At 41.3% G+C, this 27,301-nt stretch overlaps 1 protein-coding gene across 1 annotated transcript in view; it reads left to right on the plus strand.

Moving 5' to 3' along the window:
• The window catches only part of nup210 (nucleoporin 210), a 115,724-nt gene that overhangs the window by 21,455 nt on the left and 66,968 nt on the right, over window positions 1-27,301 (plus strand). Inside the window, exons 4-7 of the mRNA XM_063068133.1 lie at window positions 6,895-6,991; window positions 16,950-17,100; window positions 21,177-21,309; window positions 24,033-24,191. Coding sequence (XP_062924203.1) covers window positions 6,895-6,991; window positions 16,950-17,100; window positions 21,177-21,309; window positions 24,033-24,191 — 540 coding nt within the window. The remainder of the gene's footprint in view (window positions 1-6,894; window positions 6,992-16,949; window positions 17,101-21,176; window positions 21,310-24,032; window positions 24,192-27,301) is intronic.

Consider the following 27,301-nt stretch of genomic DNA (forward strand, 5'->3'; position numbering starts at 1 on the left):
TTTTTTTTCACCTTTTGGGTTCAATTGCCAATCACTCTGCAAGGAAATGAGTGGTCCTGACATGATTATGCATCCTGGTATTCTCCGTGGAATGTGCAGCAAGTTTTGAGATTTCCTTTCTACCTTGATGTGGCAATAATATTCCTTATGTTATTTCCACTGGACTCTCACTGGATCTGCCTGTGGCCTAGATCCTCCATTTTGCTCTCAATAGTCCACAGCCTTAACAGGATTTTCATTGTCACCCAAAAATCAAAGCAAAACCTTGAGATTACAAACCGGTAAGAATCAGGCTAGCAGATGAGAATGAGTAAACGGTGACTGGACAGCAGAAGCAGAGCTCAGGGAAGGTAGCAGATGGAGTGAAACATAAGTTGGTGCCTTAATAGCAGGAGTTCAGGGAGAACCAGGGATAAGCCACGAACACTTAGGTTGTTGGAGAGGAACAAGAGAGGTTTTCAAACTGAGTTGTGGTAAAGTGAAAATTAAGGCAGATATCAAAATGATTTCATTCATTGTCAACACATGAGATTCTGCAGATGCTGGAAATCTAGAGTAACACACATGCACACACAATACTGAAGGAGCTCAGTAGGTCAGGCAGCATCTATGAAGAGGAATAAACACTCTCAGCCTGAAATTTTAACTGTATTCCTCTCCATAGGTACTGCCTGACTTGCTGAATTAATCTAATGTTAACTACCATGAAGGGGTTGCATATTAAATCAATGGAAATTTATATAAACGAGTATACATCCTTAAATCTACTTTTCTTCCCACTTGCATTTGAAATCTTGCTGTAATATTCAATTTGTTGGATTAACTTTGAGTTCTCTAGCTTTCTCTACCTCCAGTTCAAGATTAGGGTATGAGATCTTGTATCATGAATCTTCAAGTTGTTGGCAATATCGTTCATTTCCTTAAGTCAAGTCCTTTGGGCTTTTAAGTCATTGGTTTCAAAGAATAGGAACAGCCTGTTTTTGTTCCAAAGCACTTTGAATGTTTATGTGAAAGATCTTCAGCTACCCTGAGGTCACTGACCAAGGATCAATGCAGAGCAAGGCCTTTCCAAGTGCAAATGGTTTTGGAACTTCTGGATAGCTGTCAGGACTTTCAACATGAGATTTTTGAGATGAAGGGAGTTTTTCTCTCATTCCATTCTAAATAAACAAAGAAAAACAATAGGAAATCTGCAGATGCTGGAAATTCAAGCAACATACATCAAAGTTGCTGGTGAACGCAGCAGGCCAAGCAGCATCTGTAGGAAGAGGTGCAGTCGACGTTTTAGGCCGAGACCCTTCGTCAGGACTAACTGAAGGAAGAAATCCCTTACTCAAACTTAAAGAAAATAGTTCAGATTTTAAAGCTGTTTCCCTATTTGAAAGGAATTAAGTGATTAAACAAAGGTAAGTATTTATGAAATAAAAATTCCCTTAATGAAATAAATATGTCTTTTGATGTATTGTAAAATTTATTTCATTGTCTCCTGCAAATGGGAATGTCATATGAACACTTACTCCTAAAACATTGGTTCTCTCGTATTTGATGGAAAATGCTAGATTTTTAAAAAAATTAAGTTTACCAATTTAATTTCATTCCAAATGTATATAAACTAATGTATACAAGTTATGGATTTGCTTTATAATGAAGTAGGTATGAATTGGCATCTCTAAATTTTTTTAGGGACATGAACATTCACATCATTGGGATTCTTAGTGCAGAAGTGACCTGAACTAACATTTGCACCACTCCATATATTCCTGGGATTTCTGTAAAGTTTTACATTACCCTATACATGAGAGATTCTGCAGAGCTGTTAGATAATCGCAATCAACTTATTATCACTGGCATACTGTTCGTCATGAAATTTGTTTTGCAGCATTACAGTGCAATACATAAAAAAACTTTATAGTAAGAAATTGGAAAATGTGTGTAAAGTGAGCAGAAAAGAGAGGTAGTATTCATGGGTTCATGGGCAGCTCAGAAATCTGGCGGAAGGGAAGAAACTGTTCATAAAATGTTGAGTGTATATCTTTAGGCTCCTCTACCACCTCCTTGATGGTAGTAATGAGAAAAGGGCATATTTGTTGAGCATATTTGTGGTAAACCACGTATATAGGTTGTAACTAGGTTACCTGTCTGGACATGCCTAGACACGCCCCTTGGCTGACTGCTCCTGTGGCTCCTCCCACAGACCCCTGAATAAAGGCTATTGTGTCACTGCTCCTCCCACAGTCCAGGACAGACACACAGCATGGACGTGGATCCATTTTACTGTTAATAAAAGCCTTTCACTATTTACTCTACTTTCCAGTCTTTTGGAGTAATTGATAGTGCATCAATATTATTATTATTGTGGTTGCTGGGAAACCCAGATGTACATTTACCAGTCCTTTTCAAAGCTTCCTGATGGTACTGATGTCACTTGCAATTCATTGCGCCAAGATGGGTGCAGCAAATCAGCCTGCGGTTAAAATTTGTATTCCATCATGGTATTTGTATTGCTATAATTTTTTGATGGTAGTTATTCTGATGTGCTTTCATCTACATCACATCATAAATCATGATGTAAACAATTTCATTTTCACTTGTCATTGATTTAGCTGAGTCTGTCATTTTCTTTAACCTTCCTGTCGTGGTCATGTGGATGTTTCAGCAAACCATTAGCCTTGATGCAAAGCTGAATTGTAGATTAAGTCTTATATATGAAGCTACATTTCAATCCAGTTAGTCTCTCCTGACTGTGGAGAGTGAATGTGCTTTTATCTTTGCTCTCTGATCAGTTCCAAGTCTCTAAACACTATATTCAAACTACAAAATTTAAGGTGAATTAGCAGCACTGAGATCTGGGAGCTAAACTGTGAGATGTGATGCATGAATTACTAAATACGCTATCGTATGAAATAATGATCCACTATCAAGGTTACGGATGTGACTGTTTGCCATGAGAAAAGTGATATTTTAATTTTCAGTTTGTAAATAGGATAAAACCACTACACCACTGTGGTACTTCAGTAAAAAAAAACTTTGATGTTAACAGAATAATAAAAGCAGTCTGTGACCAAGTCTGCCAAAACTTAGTTTTATTTATCATATGTACATCAAAACATCGAAGCATGCAGTGAAATGCGTCATTTGTGTCAACGATCAACATGGTCTGGTTATGTGCTGTATGGAGGCAGTCTGCAATTGTCACCACACTTCCTTATTCTTCATGTAAATGGAAATGGGAGAGGTGAGTGAACCAGAATTTGCTACTTGTTCTCCACTCGCCATCACAACAGACATTTGGTGAAATTATTGATGAGCCACAGCTGAATTTTGGACTTCTAGGTGGAAGATAATGCCTCGGGAAGTGAAAATATAAGCAAGAAGAAATTTTTTATTTCATGACCTGTGTTATACAAAAGTGATTTGCAATAAATCACTGTTGAAGAGGAGCCACCCGAGTAAAATTTGAAAATGTATACACCAGCTTGTGCACAGAATGGCCCAGCAATGATATGAATGATTTATGTGTTCTAGGGATTAAGTGTTGGCAGAACTTCAACAGAACTCGGTTTCAGTTTAAATAGAGGAAGTTCTGTGTCCACCTAAGAGAATTGAGTTGGTTTAATGTGCCAGCTTAACATCACAGTTGAAAGATGGCATCTTTGGCAGTGGAGCATTTCCTCTGTACTGGTGCATTGGACTCGATCATAGTGATCCACTCCTGGAGTTGGAACAAACAATATGGTTAATGAGTGAGCTGCAGAAAAAGAAACGAATGCTAAGTATCCATTTGTTTAGTATGATTTACATAAGGAAATGGAGCAAATTGCAAAAGAAGAGGAAAAAATATTCCGATAGGCTTCACCTTAAACTCATCCCTTGTTAGTCATGAATTTGTTTATTCACAGCTTCAAGTATTCATGACTGCATCTCGCTGCTCGCTGTGGCATCTCCAGTAAACTTCTATCTGTTTTTCTTAACATTGCTCTTCATTAAATATTTCTTTGCAATTAAGTGAAAGCACCTTTGCAGAACAAGAAATGAACTTAGTGGGTCAGGCAGCATCTGTAGAGGGAAAATTTCTAGTTGCTTCAAATCAAGTACATTCATTGGATCCTTCAAGATCAAATTTAATCAATGGAGAGAACGATAGCAATATGATCTATGAAAATCTGATCTATGGAACTTGGCATTCCAAAGTATGTTAACCTAGAATTCTGGTTTCTGGAAATGACAACTTGAACTACTTACTAGTCTGCTTGGTTGGGGTTGCAAAAGCAAGAGAAAAGGAATATTGGTTCAAATTCAAGATCCAAAGTGCATTTCTCTGTTTCGTAAATGTTCACTACATTGATGATCTTAATGTTAGTGAGTTTGGCAGTAATGCAGACATCAAGGAGCCTGATCTATTATAGCACCCTGTTAGGAAATGGAATTCTTATGGTTATGTATCCCATAATTCCATCCATTCTTTATAATGTGGTTAATATGCTTACAAGATTTTAAACAGTGACTTCCTTTTGGGAAAACTCGTCCTGTTCATCAAGACTTTATCACAGAAATTCATACCTTACATCTTAAACAGTAGTTCACTATCCAGCACCGTCTGTAAGGAGACTGTGCAATATGTGGGTTTTCCCCAGGTGCTCCAGTTTCCTCCCACAGTCCAAAGGTGTATTGGGTAGGTTAATTGGTCATTGTAAATTGTCCTGTGATTAAGTCGGGGTTAAATCACGGATTACTGGCTGGTGTATCTCAAAGGACCGGAAAGACCTGTTCTGCATCGTATCTCTAAATAAAATATTTTTTCCCCCTCCTTTCTTTAATCCATGGTTCATTTGGCCATTTCCTTGACATGGCAGACTTTATAGCAGTTGTTACTATGGGCAGCCTCCAGCATGCCCTCGGTTTCCTAATCTGCAGGCAAAGGTCAATTATGATTTATTTCATGTCACACTGGTTGTTGTGACAATGGAGCTTTCATACTGCAGGTCATAGAAAGAGCAAAGGTTCCAAAACTTGTGTATGGCATGGACCCCCACCATTAACCAAGGGGTCCATGGACCCCAGGCTGGGAACCACTGCTATGGAGAGTAGGTGGGGCAGTTAAACTAATGAAGAATTTATTTCTGACATTTAAATAAAATTGGTGGTTCTCATTAATATTGAGCATTCCAAATGGTTAAAATGTGCCACCACAAAATGCAACTGTGAACTAGGTCAGAAAGTTTGAAACTAGCTGAGGCAATTTAAAAGGGAACAAGTGGCAGGAATTGTATACTTTCCATAATGAAATAATTTCATGTAGGCACACTGGGCTCTCAGAGTTGCAGAGGATCTGGCTTAGAAAAATCTGATTTTACACAAACTCCCCGATAGGTTTTTAAAGAAACAAAAATGTGTTACAGCAATACAAACATCTTCAGAAGTTATGGACTATGAGCAACAGTTAGTTATTTCAGAAGAAAACTCTGTTTGCAAAAACTCCCTGCAGTAATCAAGTAGACACCAGGCACAGACAACCAGTTCATAATGTGAGGACATTTGAGGCATTTGCTTTGGAAACTAACAAGGCAATATCTTCTACTATCGAAGAACATAATATCGGTCAATACTTTAAGGTTACCAAAACTGCCATTGTATGTGGGGCATTCTGATTCTGTACCAATGTATCAATACCTGGGAAAACAACTAAATAATCATGTTGAGGAGATTTGGTTTGTCACCTAAGGCACTCAAACTTCTACAGATGCACTGTGGAGAGCATTCTGACAGGCTACATCACTGTCTGGTATGGGGGTGGGGTGGGTGTTGGGGTTACTGCACAGGATCAAAAGAAGCTACAGAAAGTTGAAAAATTAGTCAGCTCCATCTTGGGTACTAGCCTCCATAGTATCCAAGACATCTTCAAGGAGCAGTGCCTCAGAAAGGTGGCATCCATCATTAAGGGCCCCCATCACCCAAGGCACGCCCTGATCTTATTATTAACCGTCAAATAGGAGGTACAGAAGCCTGAAGGCGCACACTCTGATTCAGGAACAGTTTCTTCCCCTCTGCCATCTGATTCTCTAGTGGACATTGAACCCATGAACACTACCTCACTTCTATTATTTCTGTTTTTGCAGTATTTTTAATTTAACTATTTAATATAGACCTAGTGTAATTTATTTATTTTTCTCTATTGTGCTTTGTACTGTTGCTGCTGAGTTAGCAAATTTCATGACATATGCCAGTGATATTAAACGGGACTCTGATAATCAACTCTCACTGAAATTGTTTGTTTCTGACTTGTGGTTTATGGACTTCCCTTGGGGAGTTCGCGTAACCTGGGGATTGCTACAGCAGTCTTCAATGAGATTGTAACTAATACATATAGAACATTATCTATTGCTTTCAATATCCTGCTGTTTGTAAACATGTTACTTCTGCTTTAATATTTGATATTTTGTTTGGCAATGTTGGCAACAATTCAGTATATCTTTGTAGATGTACAGTGCAATTTCAGTTTAATTAAGAGCGCACTAAGGCTGTGAGTCCCAATATCCTCATTAGTCACAGAGCAGTCATGAATGATCTACTTGTGTTATGTGGTTAGATAATAAACCGTCTCATTGAGTATTTGTTTTGAGAGACACAAATGTCATGTTGATGATGTAACTGGTGCCCACATCCTTGTTAAAATCCCAGTTTTATCCAGCTTCACGGGTCGCTGCACATGTTGAAATTGCAGTGGTATTTTTGATGAGATCTCCTGCTGTGTTTTCACTCCTTCAGGTACCTGTTTGCTTTTTCCAGAGTGCGTTGAAATAGATATTGGTGATAGAGCCTGAGAGAAACCAGCTGAGCTGCAATTGCATATTAACCTGTGGTGCAGGTACTAAGTTGTTTTATCCCCCCTTACAGGCAACACATTCAGCACCTTGGCAGGAATCGTATTTGAATGGAGTATAGTGAAGGATACAGAATTTGCTGGATATTCAGATTCCCACAATGCTTTAAGGTAGGTAATCACAGACACAAGAAAATCTACAGATGCTGGAAATCAAAAGCGACACACACAAAGTACTGGAGGAACTCAGCAGGTCAGGCAGCATCTGCGGAAAAGAGTAAACAGCTGATGTTTTGGGTCGAGACCCTTCTTCAGGACCGAGAGGGTTGGGAGGAGATGCCTGAATTAAGAGGTGGGGGAAGGGGCAAGGGGCTGGCTGGAAGGCAATGGGTGAAGCCAGGTGGGTGGGAAAGGTCAAGGGCTGGAGAAGAATCTACTAGGACACAAGGGTGGACAATTGGAAAAAGGGAAAGAGGAGAGGACCCAGGGGGGTAATAAGCAATAAAAGGTCTGAGTGGGGAATGGGGGGTTTGGAGGAGTTTCCTTCTCTGGAAGGAGAGATCAGTGTACCAGAATACAAGATGTTGCTCCTTGAGGATGGCCTCATCTCGGCACAGGAGGCCATGGATCAACACTTTGGAATGGGAATCAGAATTAAAATGTTTCGGCACCAGAAAGATCTGCTTCTCCTGACTCTTCAGATGCAACTTTTTCTTTGAGTGATTATGTTTCGCAATAAAATAGTTTATCCTTTCATTTTTAAGTCTCAAAAATATGACACCTCCCTTTTAAACCGCTGGTCTAGCTAGTAGTTGCAACATATTAAGCCAGCTGTGCAGTGCTCTGATCATTGCTCAAGACAGATGAGGCGAGTTCTTTGGGAGAATTTAATGACAAAGCAGCTAAGTTCCTTGAAAGAAGTGGGAATTGAGGACTGAAGGGAATTGGCACAAGAGAGATGAATTAAGGTAGATCATCCAGGCTTGAGGAGTCAAGTGCTTTATTGCGACTCCTATTTTGTTATGCTCTTCAGTCTGATGTGTGAATATTGAATTCAAGATTATATAGGTGGAATGTATCCACTCGGTTGTAGACGCAGTGGATTCTGGTTAATTGGGACACATTGGGACTAGTACATTTTGGCCCATTTAAGCAGCTGCCCCAATTAGCTGAAGTTCAATGGAAATGGTTAAAAAGATATAAAAAAGACAAACTACAATTTTACTGAATAACAAATTGTGTATTTAGATTAAATGTAAAACAAATTACATTCAGAATGCCAATACTACAGTACTATAAAACTGTGTATTAGTTTGTAGTAGTTATCAACAAAGGAATTCATCTAGTGCAGGCTGCTGTTTTCTTTTGATTGACTGTAAATTAACAAAATCAGTGTAGATGCCTAGTGCAGATAATGGACTACCTTCATACAATGTCTTTGGTAATTTGACCCTCCAAATCTTCATTTTCATTGGAACATTCAAGATGATTGTCTTTACCTTAATCTTCATGATTCCCAACTTGAAGAAGTGAAATTGTTTTCATTTTCACTCGCAGCCATTTCTGCCCTCTCTAAGCCAGAATGCTTGAAACCGCAGTGAGCAAAGCAGTCTGGAATTGTCTTACCGCTTATATCTTGGCAACTGTCAGTGACAAAAATCACTGCTTTTTGAACAGAAATACATGCAACTAACACTTTTTAAAAACTGTTCACTCTATACACAGTCAAACAACTGCACGTGACTGATGCTAGTTAGGAACTGCTCAGCAACAGTCTCCTGTCCCATTAAAGTGGCATGGTGTCTGAAATAAATGAAGGGAATCTGGGTTTTTTTCCTTTATTAGTTTTTGTTCTTTAAGAGTTGTCCCAAATAAGCAGGTGCCCTGATGAACCAATGGCCCAATTAACTAGAATCTACTGTATTGTTTTCTTCAAGCATAATTTAACTTGGTGTTTGATATATAGATTCTGAATTTATGTGATAATGTACTGAGTTCTCCACTGTCAGTTTTCACACCAGATGTTTTCCATTTGATGTCTTCTCTCATGCAAATATATTCAGTGAGTTTAAGGAAGGGTGAAATGACGTACATTGCAGCTCCTCATAGAGGTTATTCAGCTGAAATGGGTTTGATATTCAAAAATGCAGTGCAAAGAAACCAGCCAGAAGTGTCTGAACCATTTCTCCTTGACAAATTATATAAGTATGATATCATTTCTGTCACTCATGACTGATGTCCAAGTTTTCCCCCATACAGCTGGAGGCAGGAAAGTGCCACTACTTTCCAAGATCCTGCTAACATCCAACAAATAGTTCATGAGATTATTAAAAGGCACTCCCATCTGAATGTAAATATCATCACGATAAAATCACTTTTGCACAGGGGAAAATTAAGCCTCAGCTTCTAATCTGGAAAGTAATTGAAACAAATTAAAAAGATAGCGTATATACTTCAGAAGACAGTGGATGCATTCATTGGTTCTGGCAATATCTGTGGAAAGAGAAACTGAGTTGATATTTCATGTCAAACAACCCATCAAAACTGGGCAAATGGTCATATTGGGTTGCAGAGGGGCTTCATGAGGAATGGAAAGGACAAAGGTAATGGCTCTGGGGCTTGGACAGAGTTGCCATGGCACTAAGCTTTCGCTGATGTTATTTGACCATTTCCAGATATTACAGTCCACTTGCCAGATCTGTAACGGCTCATTTACTCTCCCTATACCCATTTATAGCCTTCTAACTTCTTATTACAACTTACTTTCCTACCAATCTTAGTGTTGTCCACAAATTTAGCAACCATGCATTCACCCAATATGTTGACTTCTCTAACTTCCGCAAATGCCCCACCTCCCCCTCGTACCCCATCCGTTATTTATTTTTATACACATTCTTTCTCTCTCTCCTTTTTCTTCCTCTGTTCCTCTGACTATACCCCTTGCCCATCCTGGGTCCCCCCCCCCCATCTTTCTCCCTGGGCCTCCTGTCCCATGATCCTCTCATATCCCCTTTGCCAATCACCTGTCCAGCTCTTGGCTCCATCCCTCCCCCTCCTGTCTTCTCCTATCATTTTGGATCTCCCCCTCCCCCGCCCACTTTCAAATCTCTTACTAATTCTTCCTTCAGTTGGTCCTGACGAAGGGTCTCGACCTGAAAGGTCGACTGAACCTCTTCCCAGTGATGCTGCCTGGCCTGTTGCGTTCACCAGCAACTTTGATGTGTGTTGCTTCACCCAATATGTGATAGTTTTATTATATCTTGTGAACCAGTGAAAGAGTCACCTATGCCTTTTGTTCCTTGTTGGTTGACCATTTTTCTACCAAAATGTCATTATCTAACCATTTCAAGGATTCCATGTTATATTGCCCTTGCTGACATCATTGACTTCACCTGAATCCTCTACAAATGCCTTTACCAGCTTTTTTCAGCTGCATAGCGAATGGGTCAGGCTGCCTCTCCTGACTCCCAATTACAGATCCCTTTTGTTCTGTCAGCAGCCCTCTGCCTTTCTTCGCAAGTTAAAGCTTGTGAAGTTCCTATTTTTCTCCTCAGTTCCAATAAAAGGTTATGTATCTGAAATATCTTTTACAGCCTTGACGTAACATCCCATCCCATGTACGCAGTACTTTGATCTATGGAGGACAATGTGCCAAAAGCTTTCTTTACGACCCTGCCTACCTGTCACGCCACTTTCAATGAATTATGGACCTGTATTCCCAGATACCTTTGTTCTGCTGCCCTCCTCAGTGCCCTACCGTTCACTGTAAAACCTTCCCTGGTAGGTTCTACTGAAGTGCAACTCCTCACACTTGTCCGCATTAAATTCCATCTGCTATTTTTCTAGCTGCTCCAGATCCCAGTTGCAGTTGTTGGATTTTCACATGGAGTAAGTGGCCCAGCTCACTTCAGAGTTGCTGTCTGCTATTAATCACACATCTAAAACTTGGTGCATGAAGACAATAAGAAAAGCTGTTCCCAATTTAAAATGGGTAAGGTTGCAGAATAACACACTCAAACTGCTGGAGAAACTCAGCAAGTCGGGCAGCATCTATGGAGGGGATTAAACTGTCAGTGTTTTGGGCTGAGCCCTTTCATCAGGACCAGCAACCTGATGCTGATTTCCAGCACCTGCAGAATCTCTTGTGTTCAGGCTTGCAGAATAACTGCTGTGCAGTATCTTCCTGCCATGCATTCATTTGTTTTTGTTGTTCATTACACCTGAGATTAATGTTCATAAGCTATAATTCATAAGCTGACATTGTCTGTAACTTTCTGATTTTTGTTGTTCTTTGCATTAATGAGTTCTCAAATTTGTTCTTTTTTTTCTTAAACACTTCTGAGAATAGGACTCAAGGGCCTGAATCTGCTTACAGCAGAAAGCACATTGCCAATTTACACTAAAACTAAGTGTTGAGAGGTACTACAGAAGTGTATTTGCAAATCTGATTGTTGTTTTTAAATAAATAGAACATAGAGCACAGCACAGGAACGGACCCTTTGGCCCACAATATTGTGCCCATCCACTTAACTTAGTCATCAAATGGCTAACTAAACTAATCTCCTCTCCATTTTCTCCACATTCATGTGCCTATCTAAGCATCTCTTTCCATTTGACCTGCCACGGTGCAACACTTCACCTTTGGCCGGGTTAAATTCCATCTTCCATTTCTCCACTGATATCTCCAACTGATCTATGTCCCATTGTATTCTTTTCCAATCCTCTACGCTATCCACAGCACCACCAATCTTCACATCATCTGCAAATTTACTAACCTACCCATCCCATTATTTATATACATAAACGGCGGAGGTCCCAGTACAGGTCCCTGTGGAACACCACTAATCACAGACCTCCAGCTAGAATAAGTCCCTTTGACCACTACTCTCTGTCTTCTATGGGCAAGCCAGTTCTGAGTCCAAATGGTCAATTCACCATAGATCCCATGCATCATAATCTTCTGGATGAACTGCCAATGAGGAACTTTGTTAAATGCCTTACAAAAATCCATATATATAACAGCCACAGCTCTAGCTTCATCAATTACTCTTGTGACCTTGTCATAAAAGATATGACTTGCCCTGCACAAAGCCATGTTGGCCCACCCTAATTAGAACAGTCAGTCAGTGGGTGCCGTCCCAAATCCAAGGTTGGCAGCTACGCACTTCCATCTTCTTCGATCTTGCGACAGCACCAAGTACAGCCTCGCCTCCAGTTTGTTCTCGCTGGCTGCCTTGGCACCGCCTGCCGCCACCCCCGCTGAACTTGAGCCCGAGGCCGTGTCGGCCTCCAGCCACGGCCGCTTCTTTGAGCTCGGCCCTTCCTTAGGCGGAGACCTTGGGCAGGTCCAGGCACACGGTGCAGCGCCCAAGTTCATCATGTCTCTTCTAACTAGGTGCATAGCATACGATTCGTAGATACGTGGTGAGGCTTTAATCTCTTCCACGGAAGATAGCCATTGGCTCACAAGGAGCTCATCTGCCCTTTGTCAGGTCTTTTTTTCAGTCCTGCTGGGTGTCCTCACACCCTCCTCACCAGACTAACTCCAGTGGAAAATTAGACCACTATTTTCCAAATGCTTATAAATCCTATCCCTAAGATTTATCTTCAGTAACTTCCCTACCACTGATGTGAGTCTCGCCTCTCTATAGTATCCAGGATTATGTCTGGTTCCTCTTTTTTAATAATGAAAAAGTATTAGTTACTTGCCAGGCCTCTGGGACCTCGCCCATGGCTGGAGAGGACACAAAGATATTGGTCAGTGTCCCAGCAAACTTTTCTATTCCCCCTCTCAATAACCTGGGATTTATCCCATCAGGCTCTGGGACTTATCCACCTTAATGTTCTTGAGGACACCCAACACTACCTCCTCATTTAGCTCAAAATGCCCAAGCGTATCAAGGTGCTCAAGTCTGATCTCCCAGTCCTCCACACTCCACATCCTCCTTGATAAATATTGATTAAAATTACTCAAGGACCTCAACCACTACAAGCAGATGTTCTCTCCCTCCCCTCCCCCACCCCCGATCCTTGAGTGGCCTACCCTCTCCCTAGTTATCCTCTTGCTCTTGGTGTATATATAGTATGCTTGGGGATTCTCTTCAATCCTACTTGCCAAGGATTTTCATGGACCCTCCTTGCTTTCCTAATTCTCTTGAGTTATTTTCTGGCTTATTTATAATCCCCAAGGGCTCTATTTGATTCTAGCTTCCTGACCTTTACATACTTATCCTTGAATAAATTCATCACCTCTCTCAACATCCAAGGTTCTCTTACCTTGTCAACCTTCCTTACTGGATCGTTGTCTTTCCTTCTTGCTGAAATATTCCTGTCCCGTACTCTGTGCAGTTGGCCTTTCAACACCTTCCACATGTCAGGTTTGGACTTTCCCAATAAACAACTGTTCCCAGTCAGCTCTCCCTAGTTCCTGCCTAAAGTTCTCATGATTTGTCCTGCTTTAATTTAATACAGGTTTCCCCCGCCATCCAAAGGTAGAACATTCCTATGAAACGGTTCGTAAGCCGAAATGTCGTATAGCGAAGAAGCAATTACCATTTATTTATATGACAAAAATTTGTGAGTGTTCACAGACCCAAAAATAACCTACCAAATCATGCCAAATAACATATAAAACCTAAAATAACAGTAACATATAGTAAAAGCCGGAATGATATGATAAATACACAGCCTATATAAAGTAGAAATGATGTATGTACAGTGTAGTATCACTTACTGGAATTGGGAAGACAGCGTAGAGCACACTGATGATGGTGTGTTAGACTGAGTCGTCGCAGGTTGGATGGTGCAGTGGCCCCCATCCTCCAGGCTGCCGACAGATACCGAACCGCGAAGCATGCAGGGGTACAGCGGTAGCCGGGAGGCATCCAGCACATCTTTAAGAAAAAAGCCGAAATAAACATGCTAATTAATTACGTGTCAGGCGGCACCTAATTAATTAGCATGTTTATTTCGGCTTTTTTCTTAAAGATGTGCTGTGTGCCTCCCGGCTACCGCTGCATTCTCCACGTATCGCGGGGTGGTGGGACACTGAGGTGTCATCTCGTCGTCTGTTTCCATTAGAGCAGGCAGCCCAAAGTCTCCTATGACTTCCCGCCTTGGTGTTGAAGGTCGAGGTTCGTCGTCTGCTGTGGCTGATGTGGAAGGCTTGCTTGACTGCTGAGCCTCGCACATTTTTCTATCATACAGTTCTTTGTAAGGACTCAAACCATCCTGCAAATATCCCCTAAACCTACGTACCCTTTCAAAATTAAAGTCGTACTTTATCATTGCAGCGAAAATCTCACGCAGTTGCTTCACGTTCAGTTCCTGGACGACTTCACTTTCGGTCCGTTCGCTACGGTATTCAGTTTCAATTGTTATCCTTTCCTCTTCCAATTGCATCAGCTCTTCATCTATCAGATCTTGGCCATGGGATGCCAAAACCTCTTCAACATCATGTTCGTCAGCTTCCACAAGCCAAACTCACTTAGTCCTTACTTCATTCACCACGATCGAAACGCTTAATTATGTCTAGTTGTACGCTAAGTGTAACACCCTTACGAGCTCTTTTAGGCTTTTCCAATACCTTGGAACTCATCTTGCAAACGACTGCTCACAGGCACGTGTTTAAGCAATGTCGGTGAGAATGCCGTTCCAAATCTCGGGGCGCACGCTGCCTTTTATCGCGTGCTGATTTTTTTTCGTAACAGTGAAAACGCCTTCTGAAAGCGAAAACAGGGTACTAACGTAGGTCTTTCGTAATAGTGAGGTTTCGTAAAGCGAACGTTCGAAAAGCGGGGGACACCTGTACTCTCCTGCAAGATCCGTAATTATCCTTATCTATAGCTATCTTAAAACTTATAGGAGTTGTGGTCATTTTTCCTTAACTGTTCACTCACTGAGAGGTCTATTACCTGGCTAGCCTCATTACCCAACACCAGGTCCAGTGCAGCCCCTTCTCTTTTTGGACTATCTATATACCTCTACACTCAGAAGGTCCCAGTGTATATTATGAAAGTTGAACCCCCCTGCCCCATGACAGCAACCCGATTGTTTTGACACTTTTCCTTAATCTCCCTGCATATCTGCTCCTCCTCAATGTTCCGGTGGCTATTGGGGAGGCTGTAGTACAATCCCATCAGAATGATTGTTCTCTTCCTCTGTTCTACCCATGTAGACAAGCCCTCCATTATGTTCTCTCTGAGTGCAGCTGTGATATTGTTCCCGAATTGTAGTGCAACTCGCTCTCCCCCACCTCCCTTACCTCCCTCTCTCTCTCTTCTAAAAATTGAAACCTGGGACATTAAGCACCCATTCCTGTCGCTCTGTCAACCAAGTCTCTGCAATGGCCACAATATCATAGCTCCATGTACTGATCCATGCTCTAAGTTCATTACCTCTACCCATAATATTCCTAGCATCAAAATACACACACTTCAAACCATCCATCCCATCATATCTATTATTTTGCTCCTGCCTGTTTTTACTGACCCTGGCATCTACCTCCCTCTTCACCACTCCACTTTCTGGCCTGGAGCTCTGCTTCCCATCTCCCTGCCAAGCTAATTTAAACCCTCCCGAGCAGCACTAGTGAATCTCCGGGGCAGGATAGTGGTTTTCCTCAAGTTTAGGTGCAACCCGTCCCTCTTGTACCGATCACCCCTGCCCCAGAAGAGGTTCCAGTTATCTAAGAACCTGAAACTCTTCCCCCTGCAACAGTTTCTCAGCCACTCATTCAGTTGTACCATCATCCTGTTCCTGTGACTAACATCTGGCACTGGGAATAATCCAGGGATTACTACCCTGAAGGTCCTGCTCTTTAGCCTCTTTCCTAACTCCCTATACTCACTGTGCAGGACCTATGTCATTGGTAATAATGTGCACCATGGTCTCTGGTAGCTCAGCTTCCCCTTTTAAATATTCTGCAGCCACTCTGGGACATCCTGGACTCTAGCACCTGGGAGCGAACACACCATCCTAGCATATTTCATGGCCACGGAGTTTCCTGTCCATCCCCTGAACTATAAGGTGTCCTGTCACTATTGTTCTGTTTGACTTTGCCCTTCCCTGTCGAGCCTCAGAGCTGGTCACAGTGCCACTGGTCTGGCTCCTGCTGCTGTGCCCTGATAAGTCTTCTCCCTCCCCAACAATATCCAAGGGGGTATATTTGTTGCTGAGAGAAATGGCCACAACAGAACCCTGCACTAAATGATTACTCCCCTCACTTCTGGTGGTCATCCATCTGAAGTGTGACCACCTCAGTAAAAGTTTTATCTGAGGTTTTCAGCCTCCCGGGTGGTTCTGAGTATGTCCAGGTCCAGTCCCTTAACCTTTTTATTCAGGAGCTGAAGTTAGGTGTACTTCCTGCAGATGTAGTCGTGAGGGAGACCATTACATACCCTGGAATCCCACAATAGCTACCTTGTCTACACTTGTTATACCTTTGTCTCTAACTTCTTAAGCCTAAATTCTACAATCAACTAAATGATTCCAAAAGACTCAGCTCCCTTAGCCCTCTGCCTGTACTTCTTGGTAAAGCCTGTTAAGCCAAAGCCTCTCACTCTAACCGCGCCCCACTCCAAAAATGACCGCTCGACTTGTACCTGGCTTCCTTTTATTGGCCTTTAAGTTACAAATAACTCGAGGAATCTCCAAGGTCTTGTCAGCCAAATCCCAACGGAATAATTGCTTGCATATTCTTCTGTGCATAGTACGTAATAGTGCTGACTGTTTTATATCATATGGAACTAAATTTCTTGGAGATGAGTGGTAGATGGTCATTTTCATTCTAATACATACTGTATTTGTATTTTATTATTGTACAATATTGCCATGATGTTGCAGGTAATTGCTCTTGAATAATATTTAATGTTGAAGTTTCTGAATAATATCAGATGCTTTCTTCTGGCTGATGCAGTGGTTCCTACAGTATAAATCCATTAATTGGGACATTAGAATGGAGTATTATCATCCTGCATATTATCTTTTGTAAATGGCACATAAGTATCTAATAAATAACATTTTCTTTAGGTGGTTATGTAAATAGAGTCAGCTGATTTGAACATTTCTTGATACTTTAATTCTTTAGTGAGAAAGTGAAGTGAGAATTACTTGATTCTTTTTATTGCAGGATAGTTAAGTTTTCTGAATCTGCCTACACTCCCCCAGCGTACATATCAGAGATGGAGAAGCATGGCATCCAGGGAGATACCATCTTGGTGTCGGGAATGAAGACAGGAAATTCCAAATTGAAAGGGAAAATACAAGAAGCAATTTACAGAGTAATTCAACATTGGCATATTTCTAAGACTCTTTAAAATGCTGTAATTAATGAGTGCAACACTTATTTTCCAATCCTGTTTCTTCTTACAAATGGCATTATTGTTTTATTTTTTAAATGATGTTCTCATCCAAAACTCCCCTTGGTGCAGGGATGCAATGAAGGATGATACTGAATTTCAGCAGTATCACTAAAGCAATTCCAGTTTATTTACATTTTGTATAATACTGATGCTTTCATATGCTTATCTCTGAGTTGAAGTGCCTGTATGTATAAGTCTTTAAAAAGTCTGGTCTCTGATCATCCCAGACCTCTGTGCTGTTGGATCAAAAACTCATTCTGTCAATTCTAATGCACAAATGTAGTGTACAACAACTGTCCCGTAGAGAATATGTGCACATATATCTACTCAATGACATTCTTATCTTGGAGTGCCAGGTCATTCATGGAGTAGCTAGGGTTGTGGGTAAAGAAGGTGCATGGCATGCTTATCTTCATCAGGTGGGCTGCTGGAGTTGGAATCATTACAACCCTCAAAATGCTCTGCTTAAGGAAGTAGGGAAAGCTTTACTCCATGGAGTTGTCTGCCTGACAATAGTTAGATTATGATCACAAACCAAAGGACCTGTGCCTCCAACCCAAGAGCCCACACTTATTAGATTGTTTCATCTTCTGAATGAGAAATGTTAAGAATATTTGTATCCTGTACTGGACAAGTCTCTACTTCCCCCAGTGGTTTCCATAAAGGATGATGGCAATGGAAACTGCTGTGGGAAATCTCAAAAAAAAAAGATGCAATCACTGCATCATGCTCAAACTTACTATTCCCAACTCACAACATCTGTGTCTTGCAGTGTGCCTTGAAATTCAGAATAAATACCTCTGTGAAGAGGCTGGCTCTTTTTGGATGACCATAAGATTTGGAAACTATTAAATAAATGCAAGATGTTCTTGAATTGGAAACAGTTGGGGGGGGGTAGGGTTAGAGGTGCAGGTTGGGGGGGGTGTAGGGTTAGAGGTACAGGTTAGATCTTTGGTCATCTGAAATTTGGGGTTCAAAAGTATCATGACCTAATGAACAGACTTGATGGAAAGTGCGAGTAATCCAGTAACGAGCCAACACCCATGTCTTGCAAGATCCTTCAGCATTGTGCATGGTCCATTTATCCATCTGGCTAAGAGCTAAGATATCAGTTCAAGAACAATGAGCCTTGATTATTACAGGAGGGTGCCACTGGGCAGAATGGTAGTACAAATGGTGGCAAAGGAATCATGTTGTTTTGAGCCCTTCAGTTAATCTAAATATCTCCAAGAAAGGAAGCATCTGTAGACACTATTATTACTGCAGGTTCTCCCAGATGACTATCATAAGGAAAGCCTTTCTGAGCATCCTTCTCTGCTATTGGTTGAAGAGCTTCTTTCCACCACCCCTCATCCCTCCATTAGGGAGCACAGTGAACAAGATCTTCACTGCGTGACAAATCCAGAGAAGAGAAAATTTCATCTACCACTGTACATGTGCTCCTTTGACATTGCAATAGCCAGGAAGATTCTGAGATTTGGTTGTCTCAAAATTCACGCCCGTCCTCACTTTTTTTTGGATGATGATTGAACTAGAGTCTTCACCAAGTAAGATACCATTCCAAGTGTAGACTGGGATTCAGATACACTTTCATTGCATCAACCCTTTTAATCTTTCATTGTAACACTGCTCCTTTTTTGGGTTGTGTCTAGTCTACAGGGCAGGCTGAAACTGTTGAATCTTCAGCTCCATCACACCAATTTCAGTCATTAAATAACAGATAAGTGTAGAAAGCACTTGGATGTATGTGTACATTTGCTCTTGAACTCTAGACCATCGCTGATTCCTATACTGAAGTACATTAGAATATGAGCCTCTCATTAGCACCTAGAAAACTGGTGTTCTTTACCTGCTACGTAGCTCTGTCTCCCAAATGCCAGGATCCCAAATCTTAAAAGGCAAAGTTTAGATATGGCAAAGTTATTTCCCATGGTAGGGGATTCTAGGACAAGAGGGCACAACTTCAGGATTGAAGGACGTCCTTTTAGAACTGAGATGCAGAGAAATTACTTTAGTCAGAGAGTGGTAAATCTGTGGAATTTGTTGCCATGAGCAGCTGTGGAGACCAAGTCATTGGGTGTATTTAAGGCAGAGATAGATAGTTTCTTGATTAGCCAGGGCATCAAATGGTATGAGGTGAAAGCAGGGGAGTGGAAGAATTGGATCAGCCCATGATTGATTGGCAGAGCAGACTCGATGAGCCGATTGGCCTACTTATGGTCCATGGGTGTATGGTATCATTTGTTATAATCAGGATCGACTGGTATCACTTGCTGTGTCTTGGGAACCATCTCTTAGTGAAGCATATCATCAAAATCTGTCTTTGTCATTTGTGGAAAAGCATTCACCCACGTAATTTCCAGTGCAAATATCTTAGCCCATTGAGCTGTATGTCTCCTCTATATACTTGAGATGTCCTTACCTCAGGCACCTCAAGCCAAATGAGTAGCAAATTTGACACAGACTTGCAGTGTCTGCCAAATATGCATGACAGGCAAACTAATCTCTCTCCCAGGCTAATCTCCCCATCTCCAGAATTATGGCATTACTAGGCAAATAGCAAGAAGTTTCTGGAGGAGGAGGAGTCTCGAATATCTTTAAAAATCCTCATGCAGAATGGGAAATAAGTCTGGAAATATAACTTTCTCACTGAATAATAGGAATGCTAATCTAATGCAGTCCACGCAGTGACAAAGGCACTAAGTCTTCATAGAGGCCATGTACAAGCAGAGGAAGGGATCCTTAAGAAGCTAGTTAAATCAACCAACCCACCCACCCACTCCATGAACCCCCATTCATCTCCATGTCAGATGCCACAAATTCCCGCATGAGACTCATCAGTTGTTGCAGAACCACAGCACAAACTTTGAAGGCTTTGAGGAAGTGACTAAGGACATGATAATGCTGTTTTAAATTTGATCCAGTTTTGTCTAACTTTAAAGAGGGGAGATGAGAATTTTTACTGAGTGTTCTGTGGATTCTCTGTAGTCCAACAAAGGAGAAAACTTGATCTAAGTTTTCTTTCACTTTTTAAGTGACTCTGATGCATTGATAAAGGTGCAACTGTTGATTTCATAGAAATGTTTTGGACAGGGAGAGATTTCTTTTTCCTTGATCTTCACCCCTCCCCTCACTTCCGTTAAGAAAGTAGTGAATGATTTGGGTGCATCATGGAATGAATTTATGAGTGCAATTTTTGAAATCCACTTAGTATAACTATACCAGATGGTGATGCAACCCATCAGAACATTCTCCGCCATACATCTATCAAAGTTTGCCAGGGTCTTTGGTGACATACCAGATCTCCTTAAACTAATGAAGTAGAGTCACTGGCATGCCTTCTTTGTGCTTGCATCAATGTGTTGGGCCCAAGATAGACCCTCTTGAGATGTTGACACCTAGGAGCTTAAAACTGCTCACTCTTTTTACCAGTGATCCTTCAGTGAGGATGGTGTATACTCTCCCAGCTTTCCCTTCCTGAAGTTCACAATCAATTCCTTAGTCTTGCTGACTTAAATGTATTGCTGAAATTGCATTTTTTTTAAAAAGTTGCTGGAACATCTACCTTGTCTTATTTTCAGGTTTTGTCTGATAACAGGGGACATGCATCACAACAATTGCTGATTTGCTAAGGTGGGTGCAGCCTACAAAGCATCGCAGGCTGCACTCATATAATATAGAATCCTTATATCCATTTAAAAATCATTAGCAGAATGAGCCTCAGCAGCATGCTGACCAATCCACAGATTGAGAATTACTGAGTTGGAATATCTAAATGAAATGTTCAGATTTCCATGTGTGATGTATGTCCCTTGTTTGTAATTTATTGTAATTTTATGTCTTTACAGTGTGCTGCTGCTAGGAAACAAATTTCATGTCATATAAGACAGTGATCATAAAACTGAAACTGATTCTGACAAAATTGCATCAGATATCTGAACAGTACTATTGTTATTAATATCAAATTTTGACGATTGTTATCTTTTACCTGTAAGAATGTGCCAGCTGCAGAGGTTCAACTCCTAATCCTAGAAAACATTATGCTGAATCCGGCTTATGATATCTTCCTGATTGAGGGCAGCTCTATTCGTTACCGTGTGCAGAAATTGAAGCAAGGGAAGATCACAGGTTTGTTTTTTGCTTTTTATTTTTGAAGCCTAACAATATATGAAGGAAAAATATGTAAGTGAAACATTATGAGCTGTATCATTCCAGCCACGTGATTGTAAGTGTGGTTTGGGTTCACTTATCCAAAAGGATAAAACTTGGCCCTTATTGGAGTATACAAGGGCCTTTACTTTTCCCTAATTTCAATTATCATCCTGTGTTACTTAGCTGTCACAAATCATTCCTTATTTTGTATCCCTCCAATGATAGTACTACAATATCATCGAGGTGGGTGTGGAGGTGAGCGAATGTTCACTGCCACCTACCAGCCTCGCGCTTGCTCGCTGCTGGAGGAAGGTGTCTGTATATGGCGGTCTGGCTTGTTGCAAGGATCTTCCCTCAGGAGCATTCAAGTGATCTCTCTCTCTCCCTCGATGTTGGTGGGTGAGGCCAGAGCGTTTAATCGATGCAGATTATAGATTTGGACTAATTCATTTTTTATGATGTTTTTTATTTCTGGTTTTGGTTGCACTTTTTGTTACAACTATTGGGCAACTTTTGAATTGGGCGGCCTGCAGATTATACTGGAATATGCCTTGGGCATTTTATATTCTGTGTTTCGGTCCTTTTTTTTGTTGCAGTTCACATGATTTTTTTTTGCACATGAGAGGAGGGGGTTTGACGTTTTTTTTTGAACGGGTTGGTTCCATGGTTCTTCTTAGTTTCATGACTGCCTGTGGGGAAGACGAACTTCAGGGCTGTATACTGCATACATACTTTGAATCTTTGAATGTAAGGGACCAGTTGAGCATTCAGAAAACCACAACTTGATATCATTTTGGCTTGTGTTGTTAAGGAGAGCCTGAAGAAATGTGAGCTTTCACTTTTCAAGGAAACAGATAAGAAGTGAATTTATAGAGTATCTTAAAAATTAGCTTTGTCAACATCTGGAAAAATTAATCAAATTTAAGAGACATTCAAAATCTCAATATCAATTTAATGCTTTTTTTCGGATTGTATACTTTACCGTCGGCAATGGAAGAATTTCACCAAGGATGTTTCTACAACCAAATTATTATTAAAAACTATGGAGATTTCACTCTTTTCATTTCCTCTACACCATTGTGAAATCTCATAAATGTACCCCACAAAGATTTTTTTCTCAATATCTTAGAAACCTGGTCAGATTATGTATGTACCAGTTTTTGGCAATAAAGCAGTCCATTAAGATTGATCAAGCAAATTACATTTCCCCCACTGTGAAACTTGTTAATTTATTTGTATCCATCAAAACTGAAACTGATTCTGCAGTTACTCTGATTTCATGTGTAAGCAGCACAATGATAAATCCAATGAAATCTTTTTGAATCAGTGTTGATATCTGTCAAATCTCCTTTCTTGTCCTTTTCATGAAATCAGCAATAAATGCTATGCTCGGTAATTTTTGCCTGAGTCTGAATCTGCTGAAAATTTCCTTGATTTTCATTAACAAGATCACAGCAATACTTCTGTAGCTGAACACCTATGCTCTGTCTGCCAGAGAAAGCAGGATCTCCCAGTGGCCACACATTTTAATTCCACGTCCCATTCCCATTCTGATATGTCTATCCACGGCCTTCTCTACTGTAAAGATGAAGCCACACTCAGGTTGGAGGAACAACACCTTGTATTCCGTCTGGGTAGCCTCCAACCTGATGGCATGAACATTGACTTCCCTAACTTCCGTTAATGCCCCACCTCCCCCTCGTACCCCATCCGTTATTTATTTATTTATTATTATCTTATATATTTTTTCTCCCTCTGTCCCTCTCACTATACTCCTTGCCCATCCTCTGGCCTTCCCCCTCCCCCTTTCTCCCTAGGCCTCCTGTCCCATGATCCTCTCATATCCCTTTTGCCAATCAACTGTCCAGCTCTTGGCTCCATCCCTTCCCCCCCCCCACCCCCCGTCTTCTCCTACCATTTCAGATCTCCCCCTCCACCTCCCACTTTCAAATCTCTTACCAGCTCTTCTTTCAGTTAGTCCTGACGAAGGGTCTCGGCCCGAAACATCGACTGTACCTCTTCCTAGAGATGCTGCCTGGCCTGCTGTGTTCACCAGCAACTTTTATGTGTGTTGCTTGAAATTCCAGCATCTGCCGATTTCCTCGTGTTTGAGCAATAATTCTGACACAGCTTTCCCTCTCCGTTACAAGTTTAGTTAAATTTCTTAAATTCTTTGCATAATGACCTGAGCGGCAATGTTCAGAAAGGCGCTTCAGCAATTTATTTATCCCCGGAATATGTTTTTTAAAATTTCAAAATATACTTTATTCAACAATAAATAACTTCCCATCTTTTACATACATTTCCCCCCCCCAAACTTGCTAAGACAGGCATTTTTAAAAAAAATCTGCATCGGGTCTTTGGGCCATCTTTCCATTCTGCTCACATCACAGTAGTGATGTCTGTTTATATGATTTGAGATTTTTAAGTTAGGTATCAAATGTTTAATATCTTCCTATTAGTGCAGGTTATTTCTGTGTTTACCCAATGCAAAGATTGATACTAATGTGTAATAAACTGACAGTGTTTTAAATTATTTGAAGTGAATTGCAGCTTCAGCCCTGTGACTGCAGGTGGTCTTTTCCTTGCAATCATGCTTTTGCATCAGCTTTTCACTGTTATGTGGCTGAAGCATTCTGTAAGTTATCTTGGTAAATTCAATTTCATTATAAAAATTCCTTTAACTTTTTCTCCCCCAGAATTAACTATGCCTTCTGACCAGTATGAGCTAGAGCTGCAAAACAGCATGGCAAGTCCAGGGAGAGATGCAAGCCGACCAGTGTGCAAACTGGAACAAGCCACATCGACAGTAACTGCACTGCAGCAAGGGCAAATAAATCTGGTGCTAATGCACAAAAGTATCCTTTACTGTTTTGGAGAAACAAGCTTACACACTGCTGAAGCTGAATGATAAAAGTTTTGACAGCAACAGTGCTATTTGTACAATACCTGTCCCTCACACTAACTTAATAAGTCTATATGGTTTGGATCTGAGGAGCCAGCTGTTTATTTTGCTGCAGTAGCATTGTTTTTTTCCTGCTTTTGCAGTGTTTACTCGATGCTTATTCTGCATAAACTGTGTGAGCATCAATTGCTGGATGCACAATATTTCCATGCTTTGTGGATAAAATATCAGAATCTACATAGTTTATGCTTCTCTGGTACAGTGCTGTGCATTTAATCTAAAGTAATTGAAATAAAGCAAGGTTTCATTTTTTTTTAAAGGTAACTTAAGTAGAAATTAAAATAACAGACTAACTGTTTAGTTGCTGCGCATCTCAGTTTGCAGTTATGCTACGAATGGCCTTTAGTACATTTCAGCTGAGCACATCACTGGTACCCAGCTGCTTTCATATCTGTCCGACGTTTGGTTGTTTCCAGCTTGTATAGCAAAACAAGAAATCATAATCTAGGTCTAACATTGTTGTGAATTTTGCTCGTATCATTGACTCTGTTTCTGTTTGATTGGCTCTCTTTCTCTGTTAACTTAAAATACGGTAGGAAATGTTAATAATTGGAAGCACCTAGTTGAGTCAGTCTCACCTCATGCAGGAAAAATCTCTATAGATACTGCCTGACCTGCTGAGTTCCTCCAGCATTTTGTGTGTTGCTCTCCAACAGACTATTTTTGTCTCTTCTGACTGACTGACCAAACTGGTCTGACTGTAACTTCGGAATTGCTATTTGCTAACGAGAGTTCTTGTGAACCTCCCTCAGACATCCCACCTCTCCTGGAAGAGCCGGAAGTCTCCTGCATATTGATAGTGGCTCCCTGACGCCCGGAAATTATATACAATATGCTGGAAATAGATTTTTTTGAGAGGGAGAGCGAGCTTCCTGATTGGTCTCTCTTCGTGCTAAGAGTGGTCGGGCCATGAGGAAACGATATGATTTGGCGATATGAAACGATACGAGTCAGCTGCACCTTTCCCCATTCCCTGTCACGCACTGTTGAGCTTGAACGCATGCGAGGTCATTACCCGCGCATCATCCATGTCAGCGCGGGAAGGAGATCAACTCCTCGAGCTTGCAAATGACGACAGGCTGAAAAGTATGTTTGACATAACATCTCTGCCGGCATTCTGGATCAAAGTCGAGGCTAAATACTCTGAGGTAGCCACGAAAGCACTGAAAACGTTGCTTCCATTTCCAACATCATATAGCTGCGAAGCGGAGTTTTCTGCAATGAATGCAACGAAAACTAAATTGCGGAATAGACTAGACATAAGGAACCCCTTTCGAGGATCGCTGTCTCCCATCACCCCTCGATGGGACTGTGTTGTTGCAGGAAAACAAGCCCAGGGCTCGCACTGATTCAGCGATATTGGTGTGTTGCAATGATTTTATATGTTCATACGGGGAAAATATGCACTGTGTGTTTAAGTAACGTCTGGATATTAAAATGTTATGATGCTATTGACTTATCACCTATATTCTGGTCGTGATTAACACCACCGCCGCCCCCGGTCGGCCAGTCCGCAAGAATATTGTCAATATTAAACCGATCTGTGGTGCAAAAAATGTTGGGGACCCCTGCTAAGTAGACCTATCAGTTTTCTCTGTGGGCGGGCTTTACAGTCGACCTCAAAAATAATGACGGTGTTGCTCGCTGCACTGTTTACAACAGTGACTTTTCTATTGCCCATGGTGGGTTAAAATGTAAAAGACATGTTGAGGTGAGTTTAACAGGTGTCATTACAGCATAGCTAACGTTATTTAAACTAGCTGGCCAGCTGCTAAGGAGCTACGCTATTGATGTCCTACTTGATGAGGCCAAACTCCCTGTAGACTTGCTTAAAGTTGTAATAGAATAAACATGATAATATAAGTACATATTTTAATGTCACATTTGCTGCATATACCCAACTTGGTTTACAGATTAGACAAAATCACTAAACAAAGTATTAACATACACCCTTGGAGGTCAACGGGGGTGGGGGGGGAGGATATTGGGTTGTGGGTGGCGGGGGTACTACCTCCCTGAAATGGTGGTGATACCTCCCTGAAATGAGTTTTTGCAGGGTGGGATGTCTGCTCTCTATATTAGTGGAACTGACCTTGAAGTGTCTTTTCTTTGCTCAGAAATCACAATTTCAACCCAATGGGAGATCAAGCAACAGAACGTAGTGTAACTTTAGCTAGTTCTAGCCTTTGAATTAATCAATGAAATATTTGATGGGTTGATGTGGAAGGCAGCATTACCTGCACCTCTTTCATGCTGCATCATGACCAGAATTCAAGAAGTTGGTGAGAAATTATTTTAGATTCATCCCGGCTTCCAGTATGTCATGTTATCTTTGGATAGGCGTGCAAATAATTTAAATTTACCAGTATGGTCATATCACAGACTTGGTGTCACACACCTTTTTCTTAAACCGTTAGGACTTCTTGACATTTTATCCTGTGTTTTGGTCCATCAAGAAAGTAAGTACAGATCCAACCCATTAATTGAATATGACTGGACTTTGATAACACTTCAAAATGTGGATGAGGAGAAGATGGCAGCACTACAGCAGCAAGCGCGGCCTCTCCGGTGACGAATATCTGTAATCTGTCAAGTAGGGGACCGTGCACAATTCTGATGTGATGGAGACAGACGTGAGAGTACGGAGGAACATCTGGAAAACTTCTGAAATGCCCGCTTCGCTGCCGCTGCTACTGTGTGGTAACTGAAATCTCTGGAGCAGAAGGCCCCGAAATCCTCGGCTTTGCTTGTTTCAGCGGCCGGGGTAAGGTCGAAGGTGCTCGGGAGGCTGTATCGGAGGGGCTGGTCAGAGGCTCGAAGTTCTCGGATGGACGGACTCAGTGTCGGCTGTGGTCGGCTGCTTCCAAGGTATCGGCAAGTTGACGGTGCCTGGAGGTTTATGGCAGGGAGTTTCTCCCTTTTGCCGCCTACTATCGGGGACCCAGGAATCGATCGACTCGGGGACTTTGAGACTTTTTTTTACTGTGCCCATGGTTTGTTCTT

Source organism: Mobula hypostoma, chromosome 15, assembly GCF_963921235.1.
Source record: "Mobula hypostoma chromosome 15, sMobHyp1.1, whole genome shotgun sequence".
In the NCBI taxonomy this organism is placed as follows: domain Eukaryota; kingdom Metazoa; phylum Chordata; class Chondrichthyes; order Myliobatiformes; family Myliobatidae; genus Mobula; species Mobula hypostoma.